The sequence below is a fragment of the Lygodium microphyllum genome, chromosome 19 (genome assembly GCF_053477565.2).
Source record: "Lygodium microphyllum isolate KBCC chromosome 19, Lygodium_microphyllum_v1.1.10, whole genome shotgun sequence".
Taxonomy (NCBI): Eukaryota; Viridiplantae; Streptophyta; class Polypodiopsida; order Schizaeales; family Lygodiaceae; genus Lygodium; species Lygodium microphyllum.
Genome location: NC_141153.1, coordinates 70,199,038 through 70,218,342, shown reverse-complemented (window position 1 = coordinate 70,218,342; position 19,305 = coordinate 70,199,038). Strand labels below are relative to the sequence as shown.

At 42.5% G+C, this 19,305-nt stretch overlaps 1 protein-coding gene across 4 annotated transcripts in view; it reads left to right on the top strand.

The window, feature by feature from the left end:
* LOC148020005 (SKP1-like protein 21) overlaps positions 1-18,796 on the top strand; it is a 32,952-nt gene extending 14,156 nt beyond the window's left edge. The window contains exons 6-10 of one of the 4 annotated variants that reach the window (XM_087700255.1): positions 16,613-16,701; positions 16,831-16,979; positions 17,052-17,231; positions 17,332-17,388; positions 17,468-18,796. In XM_087700255.1, the coding sequence (XP_087556381.1) occupies positions 16,613-16,701; positions 16,831-16,979; positions 17,052-17,226 (413 nt within the window). In that variant the 3' untranslated portion in view covers positions 17,227-17,231; positions 17,332-17,388; positions 17,468-18,796. Of the gene's footprint in view, positions 1-15,954; positions 16,011-16,612; positions 16,702-16,830; positions 16,980-17,051; positions 17,232-17,331; positions 17,389-17,467 lie in introns of those variants that run through there. The other 3 variants (XM_087700254.1, XM_087700256.1, XM_087700257.1) reach the window with 3 other exon arrangements.
* Positions 18,797-19,305: the final 509 nt, after the last annotated feature.

Here is a 19,305-nt window from a genome sequence, read left to right as displayed (position 1 = left end):
TTTGAGGTGGACATCATGATTGGAATAAGCTAGATGCTAAGGAATGTAAGAATTTGGAGCAATATAATAGGAAGTTTTGGGTTGCGTTGTTGCTTGTTACTTCTTATTGCCCCGTACCCCTTCATGAGTAAGTGGAAAAATATGTTTGTGGGCTGCCCAAAGGAATCAAGGATTTTTGCATTAAATCCATTGTGTTTAGCATGTCTCAGCTTATAGAGGTTGCTGCTACAGCCGATGCTTTGTTGCGTGGGAAGGATTCGGGCTTCCTAGAGAGTGGGGAGAAGTTGAATAAAAAGTTGCTTAAGGCTGAGAAAAGGGGCAGATCTGAAAATCGGTCTGAAAAAAGGCCAAAACAACGAAGAAAGAACTCGAAAACATTGGCACAAAGTAGAGAATTGATGGCTGCAGATAAATGTTTTATTTGTGAACAGGAGGGTCACATTGCAAGGGACTATCCCAATAGGCAGCAAGATGGAAAATCAGAAAATCAGGGAGATTCTAAAGGAAAGAAGCCTAAAACATTAGTGGGATTGACGCCCGATGTTATTAGTGATCAGTCCAATGATGATGCTACTGAGTTGTGCAGAGCATGGGGCAAAATTAGGGATCAGCATGCATTGATTTTCTTTGACAATGGTGCATGAGCCAACTTCATCTCTGTTGATATGGCCGCTTGTCTAGGGATCAAGGAGGATGAGTGGAACCCATGGGGGAAGTTGGAATGGCATATAAAGGCCATGTAGAGCCCATCACACTGCTCATTTGAAAGCTCTAGTTGCACATACAAGGATATATGGACAACAAAGAGTTTTTCATTGCTCCACTTGAGGGTTGTGATGTATTGCTTGGTATGCCATGGTGTCAGTGTATGCATGTAGCGATTGATTCTCGTGTAAAAAAGATTACTATTCAGCATAAGGGTAAGGTACTCACACTTGGTGAATTTGTCCCTGTTGTATCTACAGTTGTCGTTTCTAAAGTAATGAAAAATTATCTTTCAGCGTACTTGGTTTTTACTAAGGATAAAGATGATAGTGAGAATGTTGGGAACATCTCTAAGTCAAAGAAGGATCGCATGTCATTTATGAAAATGTATGCTAATTGCTTCTCTCAGTCACTTCTAGGGTAGCTACTGTCTGAAAGACTAGAAGATCATGGCATAGATCTTATCCTTGGAAGTAGCCCACCTAATAAGCCATCCTACTGAGTCAGTGTAACCCAATAGGAGGAGATTATGAGTCAGGTAAATGAGCTGTTAGAAAAAGGATTGATTTAGCCCAGCTTATCTCCTTTTTTTCCTCCAGTGCTTTTGGTGCAGAAAAAGGATGGTTTATGGCGTATGTGTATTGATTATCATGCTTTGAACAAGATTACAATAAAGAATCGCTTTTCGATTCCTCGGATCGATGATGTTGTGGATAGATTGCAAGGGGCAGCCATATTTAGCCTTACAGATTTGAAAAGTGGGTATCTTCAGATACGCATTAGACCAGAAGATGTGCCAAAGACAGCTTTTAGGACATCTTTTGGATTGTATGAGTTTCTTGTTATGCCTTTTGGACTTATGAATGCTCCTACCACTTTTAATTGGATGATGGATCGTATCTTCAGACCACATAGAGCATTTGTGGGCACTTTCTTTGATGACATGATTGTCTATTCAAAGAACGAGGCAGAGCATAGAAGACACTTGGATAATGTTTTCAATGAACTGCGTGACCATAGGCTGGTTATCAATGACAAGAAAAGTGAATTCTTCTTGCATGAAATCCACTTTTTGAGGCATATTGTATCGACTGATGGTTTTTGCATGGACCTTGCAAAGGTTGAAGCAATACGATCATGGCCACCTTCGAGGAATGTGCATGAGATCCGTAGCTTCTTGGATTTATGTTTTTACCTTCGGAAGTATGTACGCAGATTTGCTGAAATTGCATCTCCATTGCACGCCTTGCAGAAGAAGGATGTGCCATTTAGATGGACAACAGTGGAAATTTCAGCATTTGAAAAGTTGAAGGAAAAGATGACTTCATGTCTTGTGCTTGTGTTGCCCGATCTAAGGAAAGGTTGTCATGAGGACATGTATTTTTGAAACTTCACTTAACATGTGGATTAATTTTTAATCACATGATTAAGTAAATGTTGCACATGTGAGGTGCAACTAGGGTTAAAGTAAATTTACAAGCTCGAGACTCGAAGAAATCACAGGATGTCAAAGGCAAAAGTTGCTATAAGTTATGTCGCACATGTACTTGGTGGTATCTGGTGCCAGTTGTTGGCCTAGGTCGTTCATTTGGCCATAAGTGTCAGTTGGTGACACTAGAGAAGCGGCGTTTAATGGTGTTGAGCTAAAATATGCATTATTTGTTGTTTAGCCTCTTAAACAGTTTCAAAACACACTAAAAAATGCTCTTTTAGAGTAAAAACCCTAAAACGGGGAGCAGTTCAAGAGAGTTGAGTGGAAATTCTAAATCGGGGAGCGGTTCTATAGAGTTTAGTGGAAATCCTAATTTTTGGGGCGCCCTTCCATATCTATAAATAGACAGGCTGTCCCCATTCAGCCTCATTCCGTCTGTGCAGGTTTCTCACTCCACGTGCAGATTTTATCCATCAGCCTCCTCCCACGTGGCTGTCCAGCCCTCCAGACTGTTGCCACTCCATCCGTGTTTGCTCTTGCTGCTGATGCCAGCTGCTGGCGACATTATCATTTGCTGCAATCTGATCATCTAGTCATCGCCAGCCATATCGGACACTGTTTCAGCTTGCTGTTTATAGTAGATAGTGCACAGTTTTCAGCCTTTGATCAGTGGTATATTGCTGCGTTTACCAGTTTCCAGCCGCGAGATTGCTGCGTTTTGGTGACCAGCTTGCTGCCATTTACTATTCAACACTCCTACACTTTGACTAGTGGTCATAGACTTGGGATTTGTCTCCGGTGGATGTCACACTCTGACATTGCTCTGCCCTTGAGTACACTGTAGACTCTTACATTCATTTACAACATTCATTCACTTCAGAGTCGTGTTCTCTCTTTCTCCCTTCTTCTGTTTGTGTTTGAGTTTTGAGTTTTGTGTTTAGGGTTTGAGTTTTGCCCTTTGTCTTTGTGTCTATCTCTTTGTGTTTCTGTCGTGGTCGTACACTCTGTGTGTTCTCAGTGCAAATCCTAGCAGTTTTCTTTATATGGTATTAGAGCCGGTGTTCTTGTAAATAGTATCTTACAGATATTGTGGAGAGCTAGTCTTTGTGCGAGGCACACAATGCAACTTGTAACCGAATCACAATGTCCCAGACACCTTCTTCTCCAGTTCCTATGATGTCTTATCAGGTTTCTCCATCATTGGAGGCCCTAAGACGGCATTATGGACTTGGTGAGGAGGACGACACTCCACCTCACCAAATTTCACTAACATGACGGAGGAGGACTTTGAGGAGTACTATCGCAACAAATAAGGTGATGTTTACACCCTTATTACTAGTTTTGCTATCACATTCGGACCGGTTGGTGAGGCTGGCCAGCTCTCCGATCATGGAGGACATACGACATTCGGAACGTCCAGCGATCCATCTTCATCATCTTAGCCAGGTCCAATGTTAGGTTTGTACAATTCTTTTATGTTGCATGAATCAAAACTCTCGCCTGTTTCTTCTTGAGGTACAGGATTTGGATGGCTTTGCGTATGTGAACTTCAATAGAGGAGGCTCACGAAGCAGATGGAATTTAGGTACATGTACAACTTTTGTTTCATTTGAGCATATTACACACATTTCTCACTTCCCTCCCATCCCATCCTTTTCTATATTACACTTTGATTACCTCTCATCATCTTTTCAAAACCTTGGATTACACTCTAGATCTGCATTACACACCCTAGGGGTTGGATCTTCCATCTCCGCTCTTAGCACCTTTTCCTTTTTCACCCCATTCTCTATCTCTTTGCACAATGGTACTTCGTTAGGGGGGATGCCACCCTTTAACACAGTGCCTCTCACCTTTCAGCAAATGAGCACACCCATAACTCTTGGGTAGACTGTGATGGGCACTCCCCTCACTATCCCTAGCTTCACATCTCCCATGACCACTCATACGCATGGGTTTCCATCCTTAGCTTATGGCGCATCTTCACACTCTCCTTAGGTTACATCTACGCAGGGATTCCCATCTTTTGCTCCCCGTGTTCCCATCCTATCTCCTTGGGTTTCTCATGTGGCTACCATGCCTATGCCTAGTCAGCCCATCCCGACCTATGGATTCACCTTGCACACTACCGGCATGCTTGATGGGCACTCTGGGGCCCATTCCCAAGTGTACTCCACTCCCCCATCCTACCCCCACTACACTTTCTCACACTATCCATTTTCGAGCACTACCACGCTTGTTGCAACAGCCAAGAATGCCTTCATGGATAAGACACGTTTTAACGGGTTAAATTTCACCACTTGGTCTAATTTCATGTAACAAGTGCTTGAGTCTCAAGGTCTTTGGGAACTCATCATTGGTCTAAGCCTATGCCGGACCCTCGACTAGCTCACCTTGATTACTTTTGTCGATGGAAAGCCCGCAATGCCACATCCAATGTTGAGCTGATGTAGGGATTGCTTCTTGAGTTTCACTCTTAGTTGCAGCACTTTCCGCTAGCGTCAGAGCGTTGGAGTCACCTTCTCGATTGCTATGCGGCTCGTGATCGTACTCGGCGCATCAATCTTGACTTTGAGCTTCAAGAGTTCTCTATTAAGGAAGGGGATGATGTGAAAGTCAAGCCGGCTGAATATAGGCGGTTACTTGCCGAGTTTGCCACCACTAGCTCTCCAAAGTCAGATGATAATCAGGTTACATTCTTCTTGAATAAGTTGCGCGAAAAGTACTTCAATTTCATTCAATACATCATCTCCCCTAGATTGCCAACCTTCTATGAGTTTGAGTGCCAGTTCTTGTGATACACGAGGTTGCATGATCAAGTCCACAAGAAATCCTCATCACAGCCTTATTCAGAGTCGAGGGGGTTGGTTGCCTCTTCTTCAAGAGGGAAAATCACCAGTGGCAAGAACTCGCAAGATGCGAAGGTAAGCCAATCAAAGGGTAACTCTTCAACATCAAGTTGTCCAAATTTACTTTTAAATTCATGGTATAAAGATATTGCAGCTAAACCTTTATTGGGTTTCTCAACCCAATTAGTGAACCTTTTCTTTGTCATTAGGCCAAAGTCTTCTAAGATGAATTCATTGCGTAGCACTTTTTTTGAATGCAGCCCAATCCGCATCTTGCTGGAAAAGACCATGGATTACCAACAAAGTATGGAAGGTCAGAAGATTTAATTATTCCATAAGGCTGCAAATCCCATTCTACAAGAGAAGTTTTCTAATTGCCTAGAAGATGCTACCTCCGAATCAGGAGTTAAGACTGCATGGACAAATGTTACTGATGCAGTTAATAGGATTGCTCAAGGAGAGCGGATGCGACTAAGATTAAGCTCTACTTCAACTTCAACAACTCCATTGGTGGAGCTTGCTCCACCTTCAAAATCCCCTATTCCTTTCACTAATCAACCAACTCTTTCTTCTTCTGTTCCTTCTAAAAATGATGTTATGGATGAACTCATTAATAGCATGGGTGATTGTCATCTGAATCTTATAGAAATTAGTTCCAAGGTGGAGAAGCTGGATGTCAAAGTTGAAGAACGAGGATGTTCATCAACTCAAAGAACCATGAGAGAAGGCTTTAAGAGGCGCTGTATTTGGTGTGACAGCCAACAACATGACAAGAGGGGTGTTTTGCCTTCCGTGAGGCTGAAGCACATAAGCCCTCTCTTCCTTAGATGGAACCAAAGAATCTAGATCTATCTGGTAGCAACTCCCTAAGAAAAACCGGTTTTGCACACACTGTCAGAGAGCAGGCCATGTGGATGAGGAGTATCGCTCCAAGGCCCAAGGTCTTTTACCTAAAAAGACTTTGCAGACTACTGCGACCACACAGTCCAATGGGGCTACGTCTTCCGCTCCTGCTTCGTCTACTCCTTCAGCACCCGTTGTTGCTATTGGACATGTGGCTTGAGTACAGCCTTAGCAGCGCATCTCTTTCACTACCCTTGAGGGACTGGTTGATTGGTCTGCAGGTTCCGATCTCGTTGCACTTCATGCATCTATCTCACCTTTCTCTCCACCTCGTAAGGCGCTCCCTTGGCAGCGCCCTGCTATTGGATGTACGCAATGGGAGCCATCTTCTTAGACTAGCATGTCTCTAGGTCCTTTCGGATACCCTAGGTTAGTCTAGCATTCATTTTTCGCACTCTTAGAGTCGGGCCCATAGGATTCATTGTCCTTAGCTTTTTCATTCTTTTGACTTCCGCTGCATTTACTCACACACATACACATTCATTGATTTATTTTGAGTTAGATTTTCTTTCTGTTATGTTTTGCTTTGGAGCATCTCATCATTAGCCTCTGTGTTTGCAAATTCTCATCTCTTTTGTAGGGTTTTGTCTTTCTGTGTAGGGCTAACTTGCAGATTGCTTTGGTCCTACCTGGGCTAGAGATGTGGAGATGCATACTGTTTCTTTCACGGTTTCATCATCCTAGGAGTGCTTGCTCTTCTTCTAGCATGGCGGTTTGCCTTCTCGAGGTGGATTGTGCAGCATCTCTCTCGATGCTATTACGGTAGTGTCTTCTACCTTGCTCTTCTAACGGGGTGCTTCATCCACTTCATCTGCTTTTATTTCTTATGGTTCTTGAGACTATCCAAAGATCGACTTCAGGCTCCTCTTCCTTCTTTGGTATTTACATCCAAGTTGAGAGGGGGTTCCTACCCTTCTTGGTATTCTATAGGCTTCAGCACTTCGTCTTCGATATCGGCTTCTTTCCCCTGTTGTACCTTGTCCTTTGCATTGCATGATTTCATCATCTTTGTACTAGGGCGCTTGGGTAAGAGAACAATTTCCCCATGAGGAACATTGTTCAAGTTGCACCTGTTAAATGAGCATTCTTGAGTATGTAGCATACTTTGCATCTCATTAAGGTGTTTCCACCGGCGGTTTTTGTCACCGCACCACCATCCTCCATCACATGGATACCTCATCACCTATTTTCCCTCATCATCGACACCTTGATTAGATGGGTTTGCATTGTTTTGTGATGTGTTGGGTGTACCCTCCCTAATTCTATCTTCTGGGTCACTATTACTCAATCGGCCGCACACCATAAAATTCCCCTCACTTATTTCAAAAAAAAAAGTTCCATGTGGTTCCATCCGCAGGGCTTGGTAGGCCTTTGGGCAGCCATCGTACACCCTTTGTCCGATGCCCTATCCTCTCTAGAGTCACTACTTGGATTCCCTTGGTAAGATACCCATCGCCTTTGTAGTCTTGGTAGGCCCTTGGGCAGCTGACATGCACCCTTTGTCTAATGCCTTGGTTGCTTTGGGGTGAGACGCCTTGGGGTAAATAAACATCACAGTGTTTGGCTCGGTTTTGGGCCTAAGAGGGGGCGTTGAGCTAAAATATGCATTACTTGTCGATTAGCCTCTTAAACAATCCTAAAATACACAAAAAAATGCTCTTTTAGAGTAAAAACCTTGAAACGGGGAGTGGTTCGAGAGGGTTGAGTGGAAATTTTAAAACGGGGAGCGGTTCGAGGGAGTTCAGTGGAAACCCTAATTTTTAGGGCATCCTTCCATATCTATGAATGGACAGGCTGCCCCCATTCAGCCTTATTTCATTTGTGCAAGTTTCTCACTCCACGTGCAGATTTCAGCCATCAGCCTCCTCCCACGTGGCTGTCTAGTCCTCGAGGCTGCTGCCACTCCATCCGTGTTTGCTCCTGGTACTGGTGCCTTTATCCATGCTGACGTCAGCTGCTGGCGATATCATCATTTGCTGCGATTTGACCATCTAGTCATCACCAGCCACATCAGACACTGTTTCAGCTTGTTGTTTACAGTAGACTTTGCGCAGTTTTCAGCCTCTGATCGGTGGTACATTGCTGCGTTTACCAGTTTTCAGCCTCCAGACTACTGCGTTTTGGTGACCAGTCTGCTGCCATTCACTATTTAGCACTCCTATACTTCGATTTGTGGTCACAGACTTGGGATCCGTCTCCGGTGGACGTCACACCTCGACATTGCTTTGCCCTTGAGCACAGTGTATACTCTTACATTCATTTACAATATTCGTTCACTTCATAGTTGTGTTCTCTCTCTACCTTCTTCTGTTTGTGTTTGAGTTTTTGTGTTTGAGTTTTGCCCTCTATGTTTGTGTCTATTTCTTTGTGTTTCTATCGTGGTCGTACACTCTGTGTGTCCTCAGCGTAAAACCTAGCAGTTTTCTTCACAGGTACCTAATGGCAATCTGATGGTCAAAGATGGCGCAAAGACACTCGAGAATGGAAGTTGCCTATCCAATTTAATTATTGGCTAGTTAGATTGTTTTTCAGGGCATTGAAATAGTTATTAGATTAATTTTCAGTATTTTAAGACTAAAAATTAATATTTAATTATGAAAAATGCTGAAAAAATCATTTGGGAAGGTTGACACTTGTCAAATTGCCCATGGAAGACTGAAAAACGCCTTTAGAGGTTGGAGAGAGGCATTTTTATGATTCAGCCTGTAAGAGAGAGAGGAGGAGAGTCTGCCGGTCTGATTTGCAGCCATTGGAGGCCCTTCTGATGCAGCAAGGGGCAGAAGAAGACCAATCAATAGCAGGTGATAGCATCTACAGGCTGTTGAGATAGGGCAGTAGCAGTAAATGACTGATTTTCTTTAGTTCTTTGTATCTACATTTTATTGTGGCAGGGCAACAGGTGCATTTGATTGATTTTCAGTCATTCTTCGCGACAAAACTTTGAATTTTCTCTTTATAGCTTTCCCTCTCATCTCCCAACCATTTCACAGTCTTGCTCTGAAGATCTCAGCATTTGGACCTTTGGAGATTGATGAAAAATTTTAGATTTCTCTAATGTAAATCCTAATATGCAACAGAAATTAGGGTTTAGAAACAACCTCCGGAAGCGTACTAGAAATTAGAAGCTCCAAGACTTAGATTCAACAGGGGTGAAGTTTTTTTAAAAAAAGTTTGTTCAAGTGAAGGGACCAGCAAATAATTGAATTTGGGGCATTTTTCCATCTCCATCAAAGCGGGTGAAGGCCAATTGATTGCTTGAAATCAAGGGGCAAATCAGATTAAAGACTTGTTGGTGATTTTGAACAGCAAGGGGAGTACCGAAAGGGATTGGGAGAATCCCATTGTAAATGAATTTTTTCTTCAATAAAGTTAAAGAAATATTGAAAGGGGTGCCAATTGGCTGTGCATTGTCCAAGATCAGTAGGTAAATTTGTATTTTCAGATTTGCACTAATTGTTTGCTGCTGTAATTAAGTTGTAATCAAGGATTAACCATCCATCAACGGAAGGAATGCAGGTTACACATAGCGTTTACAATGGGAGTGGTTAGCAGGTATATGACACATCTTGGTTAAAAGCATTAGGAAGCAGTGAAAGGTATCATGAGATATCTTAAGGGTACAAAGGATTTGGACATTTGCTTTGGAAAGCAGAAGCATTTGTTGTTGGCTTTATAGATATAGAATATGTTGGTTATACTGATTGCATGAAGTCTACTTCAGGCTATATTTTCAGCTTTACAAGGGGAGTAATTTCTTGGATCTCCAAGCTACGGAAGCGTGTTGCATTGTTTACTACAGAGGCAAAGTATGTGGCTGCCACTAAGGCATGTAAGGAGGCTTTATGGCTTTCAGGTCTGATGGGAGAGCTTCGTATTACTGAGACTCTTGTCCTTCATTGTGATAGTTAAAGTACGATCATGCTAACACAAGATCTTGTCTTTCATGCAAAGGCAAAGCACACATAGGTGAAGTATCACGTTATCAGGGATGCACTTCACCACAAAAGCATTGAGCTTGTCCGGTACATACAGATGATAATCTTGTAGATCTTCTCATGAAGGGTCTTCCAGCAGAGTGGTTTGCTCATTGCCAACAGATGATGGGAGTTGGAAAGTATTTGTACTTCAGCTTTGTATACACTTAAGATTTAGTTGATTCTTTTCTTAATCATAAGGCATGTTGCCTTTAGGTAGAAGGTTGTTGGGAATAAAGGGCCATCGTGCTTTTTATACGTGCTCGGGTATGAACACACCTTTAGTACTTGTACTTTAGTACTTTACATATAACTATCACAAAAACCTAAAAGAGGTACAACTCTTTGTATCCACACGTCGTGCATCTCACTCGCTTACACAAAAACACATACACGCACACATTCTCTCTCTTTCTCTCAACCATTGCCATTGCTAAACATCGAACCTTCACTATGCGAAGGCCACCATACTAACCACATCGTATTCTTAGAGAACTCCAGAAAGATATGTGGGTCTATCTTAAAGTCCCAAAAGACTCCGATTCAATGACTACTAGCAAGTGCTATAATTATCTTCGAGGCATCGCGGTCCTTTTCAAATTACCAAGAAGATAAGTAGCATATTCTATGAGTTGGATTTACCATCAAAGTCCGAGTTTATCCTGTGTTCCACATGAGTCGTTCGAAAGAACGATTGGAACAAGGTAAGCAGATTGTTTTGATTGAGGAAGTCTCGTGGCTTGAGGGTACTGCCCGCTACATTTCACTTGAACCCAAATGGGTTATTGACCCTAGGATTAAACGATCTTGTTGGACCGTTTATCTTGAGTATTTGATCAAGTGGAAAAACCGCCTTGAGGTGGAGGCTACTGAGGAGTTAGTATATTCATTGAAGAGTTATTTTCCTCACTTTGTTCCCGAGGATATTGCTGAGGTATAGAAACAAGGGACGAGGGACGAGGTCGGAGTCGGGGATGGGGGTCGGCCAAAACCAGGAAACCGAGATCGGGGGGGGGGACGACATATTAAAAAAATGCATTTTCACATATAAAACAGTTTTCAGCTCATCACATTGGACTCTACTAGAATGAAATATATAAACAAGCATAGTTTGAGCTTTAAAAACATCATTTTTCATTGAATTTTATTGGCATATCGCATAACGAACATGAGATGAGCAAATGACAAATACAAACCGTATGGATAAACTTTAACAATCAATGTATTACAAAAGAGCATGCGTCCAAACTCCACTGTGACCTGTCATTGTTAATGTGACATGAAAGCTTAACTTGAAACTTCAAAGATAGGAACTAAAAACAAATGTTCAAGGAGAAAAAGAGTCAACATTGAGTAGTAAAAGACGAAAGCCTAAAGTAGCTTTATCATTCATGACATCATGTAGGTCCTAGGGCGTAGGCAGCAGCCAGTTGACTGCTAGGCTGTAATCACCAATAAGGCAATATACAAAATGAACTTTAGCATTGAATTAGTCCAAATCTAAAGGAAATTAACAATTATCATCATTTGTAACAAAATGAGCATCTACAAGCTGTGCCATGTGGCAATAGGTCATGACATCATATAGGCAGCTAGATACCAAGCTATAACCAGCCATAAACCTAGAACCAACATACAAAATGAACTCTAGCAAGGAATAAGGCCAAATCTAGAGGGAATCATTATCATCTCCAGCAAAATGCGCATCTGCAGCTCTTAAAGTGCTAGTCTCATGATCATGGGTGCCATGCATAGTCTCCATATAACGAGTATGCTTCTCCTCCTGCTCCATCTCCCACTGGGTAAATGGATCAGCTTGTGATGTAACACTTCTACAAAGCATTCTCAAGTTGACACTAACAAAGACCAAATCATTTCCTCTTCTTTGAAGCAACATGACTGTAGATGCTCCATAATTGATCCAAGCAAGAGAAGCTTATTGCTTGACTTAAGATACGAACATCCAACTTCTGCAACTCTGGCCTATTTGATCCAAAATCCTCCCACCACAAAGGTGCCTAAACCTTGCATTAGTCATGTAGAGCATCCGCATAGCCATAAGAGTTTTTGCTCTCCTATAGAGAGCAAGCTGATCTCTAATTTTGCGCCTGGTGTCTACATCAAGCACCATGTGCTCAAGAATTTGCCTCCAATGGAGATTGACCTCAGCATCATTTTCTTGATTCTTACCTTGAAACTCAGGGTCCAAAACAAATGTAGCTGAATGCAGAGGTGAGCTATAGGCATTTCACCTCTCAATACACAAAATATGTATCTCCTCATATTGCTCAGCATCAGGCACTAAGTCTTTTAACTTTTCAATCATCCTATCCATTCCCTCGTACACTTTGCCAATACATGGCTGCATACCATCGAGTCTCAACAATTGTACAATAGGCACAACCATTGCATAAATTTTTTTTACATTATCCTAAAATTCATTGCTCTCTGCATTTTCTCTGCATGTCATGCCCACAGGAGTGACTGCCAATGAAGAAGTACTAAACTCATCATTGACAAACAACTGTCTCACTACACCCATGCATTGTGTGAGGTGTCCCAACATCAAAACGTTGTAGGCAAACCATGTGTCTGAATACTTCAACAATATCTTTTTTGACCTTTTTGTAAACTCATAGCGAAGGTATTGGTGATTTAAAATAAAAGTAACCATTTGATTTGCATCATGTATCACAGGGAGAACCCATGATAACTCACCAATATTTTTCAAAAGGTTATTCAAGCAATGCGCTATACAATAAGAAAATGTGATATGCTTATATACTCCCTTAACAATGGCACCTGCTGCCTATTTGTGGGCTCACCATTAGCCACAAAACCAACCACAAAATGTGACCCAACAATCTCAATGGTAGAGATCCACTCTACTGCAAGTTGATCTGCGGACTTCCTAGTCCCTGAAGCATCACGGGTTGACATAAAATACATCTCCCCTCGAGAATAAGCTACAATGCCATGGATAGACCTCTTTCTTGTGCCACTCCACCAATTAGCAATAAGTGTGATGCCATTTTCCTACCAACCTCTCTTTACGTTTGTTGCAGCTTGCTCCACAACATGCTTTTCCTTATCGAGCAAGGTAGTGCGTAAAGTCTTAGAAGAGGGAGGCACATAGTTAGGTCCATACTCTCCAATCTTCTTCAATATGGCTCTAAAGTACTCCGACCTAGGGACATAAAACAATAAACACAATAACTATCATGATGACATGATTTTAGAAAAAGTTATAAGTTTACATTATATAAGTTATAACCAAGTTATAAATTTAAAAATTATATTATTTAAGGGAAAAAAATGTAAATAGTAAAGATTCGAGCATATCAATTTGTTAGGACTCAAAACTTGGTTGTATGAAATGCAATATGGTCATGGTAGAAGAAACGAGCCACTGCTGAATCTGTCTCCTCTTTTCTAATTGGGTTCCAACTTCCCTCGAGAGTAGTTTGGCATCTAATGGTTGAGGACGAAGGCACTGATGGTGAATATGGACTCAATCTTGCGACTCCATGTGTTGTGGATGCCACACTCGCTACTGTAGATGAAGCTCTAGGCCTATCAGCTGCTGCCACCGCTGCTGCCGCAAGTGTAGCTGGATCGACCCCACTCGTGCACGCCTCGATGCAAATAGAGTCTCTTGTCCAGCCACACGATCTAGAAGCTCCCTTCTCTTCTCCGGCGTGACATTGGGACAAAATTGCACTTCCAATCTTGGCTCATGCAATAAATGGGCCCTTACTTTATTTGCGCCACTCGTACGCCGATATGGACATAGCTTGCATGACCAAGGGCGTGATCCGCCTCCACTTGATGGGCGTTTAGCATTTACGTCATCCCATCATTACCATGTGTCGGTGCGTCTACCTCTCCCTCCGACCCGACGAGCCGGTCGTGAAGAAGCCATGCTGGTTGCTTAGTTGCTCACTGCGAGATCCGGTGCGCGATGTAGGGAGGCTAGGAGCCCAAGCTGCAAAGAGCAAGAAGGAAGAGAAGATGACGATGATGATAATGAAGAAGAGGAGGAGGAGGAGGAGACAAGAAGAAGAAGAAGAAGAAGAAGAAGGGTTGTGGGCCAGGTTGCAGGGCGGGCAGTAAGGCGGGCTGCGGGGGGAGTGGGAGTTGGTAGCTGGAGCAGGTGTTGGAGGAGCCGCGAGTCCGGCGAGAGATGCGAGAGGCGGCCTGGCAGGAGTGCACGGGAGGCAAGACAACCAAAAAGCGGGGGATGGTGACTGTCCTCTGTCTCCGACAGGCAACATGTCCCCAAGACAGGGGGACGGCCGTCCCCTTGTGACGCTTCTGAACGGGGATGTCCCCCGTTCCACCTCCACGTCCCGCACAGGCGTCCCATCTCGGGACGGCGTTTTTGCGTCTCGGGGGCCCGGGACGGGTGTCCCTTGTTACTATGTGTTGAGGACAACAATAATTCATAATGGGGGAAGTGTTATGTCCCTCGACATCTGGATGGGTGCTAGTAGCACTGGTCACAATGGTCATGCAACGACTTAGTGCAAATGCTCTAAGGGAACCTTGGGGCTAGGCCCTATTGTTTGTTTGATCACCACTCTTGGACTCTTGGCTTGTTTGCTGATGCATCCGTATGCCAAGATGGTGTGGGCTGGTGGTATGAGACGCCAATCCTTGGGATGTGGTTGCGGTCCAGAGTGTTGCTAGCTCCTAGGCTCGAGGTGAGCCGGTTTGGCTCTATGGTTGGGAGGTGAGTCTGATATCCAGTCCCATTTATGGTGAGTTTGGCTTGTGTTGTGTCTCGTGTGCAGGTTGGATTGGAGAGGGACATTTCACTCACCCTTGAATGTTGAAAATGCAGCCTTGGTGTTGTGTCGAAACTTGCTCTTTAGATCTGGCCGCTATTGATCAGCTCTTCAATGTTGCTCTAATACCTTGTTAGAATGCAGCGAATGCAAAAGCCTACGATCGGATTGAAAGAAAGAAGTGAACATGGAAAAAAGAGAGAGAAAGAGAGTAGAATGCTCAATATTGCAAAGAATGAACAAAGGGCTGTTTGCGTATAAGCAGCTAGAGATCTCTCTCAGTTTGCATGAAAACTGAAGTATGTGTGACCAGGAGCAAGCCAACCTATATAGGCTGTGAAAAATAATAAAAAATGATCAAGTTGCGAGTAAAAACTGGCCAACTGCGGCTGTGATCGGGCCGACTGCTATAGACAATAAAATAATAAAAAAACTGCTGCGAAAATGCTGCCTGCTGTCAGAGTGAGGCAATGTGGAAGCAAATGACCAAGACAAAGAGTGAACAGAGAGAGAATAGAGAGAGAGAAAGAGACATTGAAATGTAGAAAATCTGCGGTGAGGAATGCTGTGTAAGGTTGCAGAAATATACATGGGTGCAAAGAGAATATTTGTGTATGTCTCCACCTCGAAGATCTCAGTCTCCATCAGCCCCGAGAGTAGTCTCCACGGTCTGCAGCCTGAAATCTGTGAAAACAACTGTTGAAGACTGCTGAAATCAGGGCCAATAAATAGGCTAGGAAAAATGCCAAAGATATTGCAGGTCGGCTGCATTTAATCTGCATTTCATGCAGCCGACTGGACAGCAGTTGGTCTGACCTACACTGTTCGACTGCAACAAACCTGACCGACTCTGTCACGTGGCACCTGCACTCCCCGCCACTTGCTGTACGGACTGACTGGCAAGTGGACTGCTTGGAGAAACTGCTTAGATCTGAATCTATGTGTTCAGGGAATGCCAATCTCTGACACCTGCCTCATGGCAAAACTATCCGACCTGTCCACCCTGATCATCCTGCCCAAATCGCTCCCTAAACTGATGGTGACTGCAAAACTCTGCCGGACCTGCCCTGAACAGGGTATGACTGCGTAAACTGCCCTAATCTGCCTTGTACATGCTTATGCCCATACTGAAGGTGTGACCAAATCTCTAATAGGCCAGTGTACAAGCTTGTATTCCCATTGTGTTTGCTTTTTTACATGTTCATTCTCTATTATTGCTTGCTCCAGAATTTTTCCAGTTCTACAATAATGAATTCTTGCAATTCCAAACTTGTTGGCCATAAATGCGGTCTTGTATGAAGCAGGTTTTATGGAGTATAATTCTGAGGTTCAGCTTATCACTTCAGACTTATTCACGCAGGTCAGATTTATTAGGTACTGGATGTTTATCTAATTTGGTGGTATTAGAGGGGCTTTTACATCTATTCCCCCTTGTCCATCTCAAGTTGAGAAAGATGATCCCTGGGGATACTCATTGACAATATTAAATTCCTCTTCCCAGTTAGTGCGTCCTGTACTACTTGGAAGCCTTTCCAACTGTATTTGATTACAGTTGGTGCAGGGCCTTATCTTTTGATGTGGGGTACCCCCCTAACATTTAATCTGTTATGGTGACAAGTTAGGGTCTACACTCTATAGTCTACTAAATTTCAGGTCTCTCTTAATGATGTCAGTGATTGTTGGCTATAGTAAATAGAAATTTTACTCAAATCAGGATTCTTACCATCCAAGGGAATTCTATTAGTAGGGTCCGAGGAAAAATGGTATTTTGTTGATAACACCGAGCTTTTAGGTGTGCTATGATAGATCTTACTAACAAAGCTGTCCTTCTGCGTCTTGATCTGTAAATGGAGATGCCACACATGTCTGAAATGAATGTATAATGTTTAAATTGAGCCATTCCTTTAATGTTATTCTTGAAAGCCTTCATTTGACAATGTAGCGGGTTTGTGTACTTTAAAGGCTCCAAGCAAAAAAGTAAGAAAAAGCGCAATAAGAAGAAGAAAGAACCAGCAAAGGATGTGGCTGCCGAGACCTCCTCAGACAGTAAGGTTGTAAGTTAGGCTTTCTCATTTCAGTTATTGATCACGAGATGGTCTTAGTCAATTTGGCATAGGGTACCTTTGTGTAGTCAAGATAAGCTTAATTCTGTGTTCATACTGCTACTTGCTGTTGAGCAGATGTGTGATGACTTTGATGTTACAAGGACCTGCTTGTCTTCTAATTTGGAGCTTCAGAAGCCAGGTCCTTGTTTATTTGATGAACATTTTGATAGTGAGTTCGATGAAGATGATGATCTCGACCCTTCGATGAGGGAGGCACTTGATAGGTGAGTATATTAATCCGTTGGTTGCTGTGTTAGTAGTATGCATATCTAACATAGTATGCAATACAACTGCAGAGAAGTTGAAGAGTTTGCGAGGAGGTTGAATACAGATTGGGACGAAAGGAGACGAATGCAAGATTATCTTGCAATGAATGCACAGGAACAACGGCAACTAGGGCATCTATCACTAAGAATAGCTTCCATATCACTTGTCAATCCTTGGTGTGGAGGCAAGGGTATAGATTATTAAGCCAGGTAGACATAAGTATTCTGTATTTTGTGGGTTTTTATCTCTCTGTTTGTTAGTTTTGAGGCAGGTGTTATAAAGGCATCTATTGCTGTTCTTTTTTTGCAGATAACCATACATGGATATCGCTGTTGTAACATACTCAAATGTTTCAGTTCTCAGCAGGTTTCTCTTAATTCTATCTGAGAAGTTAGGTTTCTCTTTGGTAAGTTAATTTTCTAAGAAGACCATATGTTTTATGCAGGAGATAGAGGGATCAATTCAAATCCCTACATTTTTCCCACTGGCCATTTTTTCTCTATTCAATTTCAACTGTTCAATAAAATGTGCAATGGATGCTTTGACATCCAAATGGATCTTGTTGTAAGAAATGATTTGATCCAAATGGGCAACTGTCAAATTAAAATTTTCTGAATAGATTGGTGATTGTTCCTCCGGCTCATATCATGCTATTGTCTGTATACTTGCTAAGCTCTGAGCCAGAGATCCTATATTTGGACTTACACTTGTAAATAGGGAACCAATTTCTAGCTGTACATTCTGTGGAGGTCCATTCTTCATACATATGGTATTTGGTATTTATGAGAGCAGTTTGTGTATGATAATGGTATATCTAGTTAGGGTGCTGATTCTGTTGATGTATATTGATGTTGTGTGTTTCCTTTTTGCAACATTCAACTAGTTACATGTTTAGCTTGGGCAATTTTGAAGGATGATACCAAGATGAAATCACATGTCACAACTCAAGATGTAACAATGGAACATGGATATACGAGTGCGTAAATCCGACGGCTTACATGATTGTAAATAATGCACGCATGTAATATAGAAAGAGTTTATTGTCAATCATGATGGGGGCAGTAAGGAATGATCATCAGTGGACCGGCAGGATGTGGTGATGGAGGCCCAGTGGAAGCTAGGCCATTGCACAAGAGAAGCCATGTAAAGATGAGAACGTTACCACCTTTGACCAGCCTTAGATCTCATCAGCTAGGCTGTTTACCTGCTGCAGTTACCATGCCCATTGTGGTGGTGGTGTAGCCAATCTTATTTGTGACTCCACCGTCCTTGTGCCCAAACTATTGATTAATGCTGCACATACTGAGATGGTAAAGATATGCAGTTCTGATGGCTCAATGCCAGAAATTATAATACAGACCATGGACTGCACGATCTCAAATGTGTAGAGATATGCAAGCAAATGATGTGAAGAAAAACCAATGTTTGAGCGGTCACATTGTTCCCTCTTCATATTGCCAGTGCTGAAGATCTACCCTCTCTAAAACCCACATCTCAGGATGGGGCTGGTGAAAAACACACACCAATTGGTGCCTCCTCCTTAATCTCATAATCATGTAATGAGTAGTCCTCAAGATGGCCCTAGCTGATCTAACTTTGTGAATTTTGGTTTGTAGCTATCCTATTAAGTAGGAAGTATTGGCTCGGCACCACAAATACTTGTTAATCCTGAGCCAGAGGGAGCCAACTAGTAGAAACACCAAGTTTTGTGCCCTACTGTTATAACTTTGGGCATATGCTGTATCCCATAGTGAACACATTGGGTGTAAATTTTCCTTGAATAAGAAAAAATATTTGCACGTTCTATATTACAATATTAAAATCTCTCCAAGTGGTAGTTTTCACCAGTTCCATCCTTGTTAGTCCCTTCAGATCGCCAACAAACTCGTTGGAATCTCCCTCCCTCGCTCTCACTCACACACACACACGCGCGCGCGCGCACGTAAATTGCAGTTCATTGGGTTGATGTAGATGGGAGACTTTGCTTTAGCATACACACTTGCATACACATCATTTAAAGCATTTTCCATTTCTAGCTCGCATACACACACATACACATTGTGTAAAGCATTTTCCATTTCTAGCTCGCATACACACACATACACATCATTTAAAACATTTTCCATTTCTAGCTAGATATAGGTCATAATCTCAAGTTGCACACTGACCCGTACGCCATCACTATTGTTGGCAAGACATAATAATGAAATATGAACATCATATGCATTCATCTTACTCTCCAAATGTTTTGCATGTTGTGTGACATCTTAGTTGCTTGTGGCA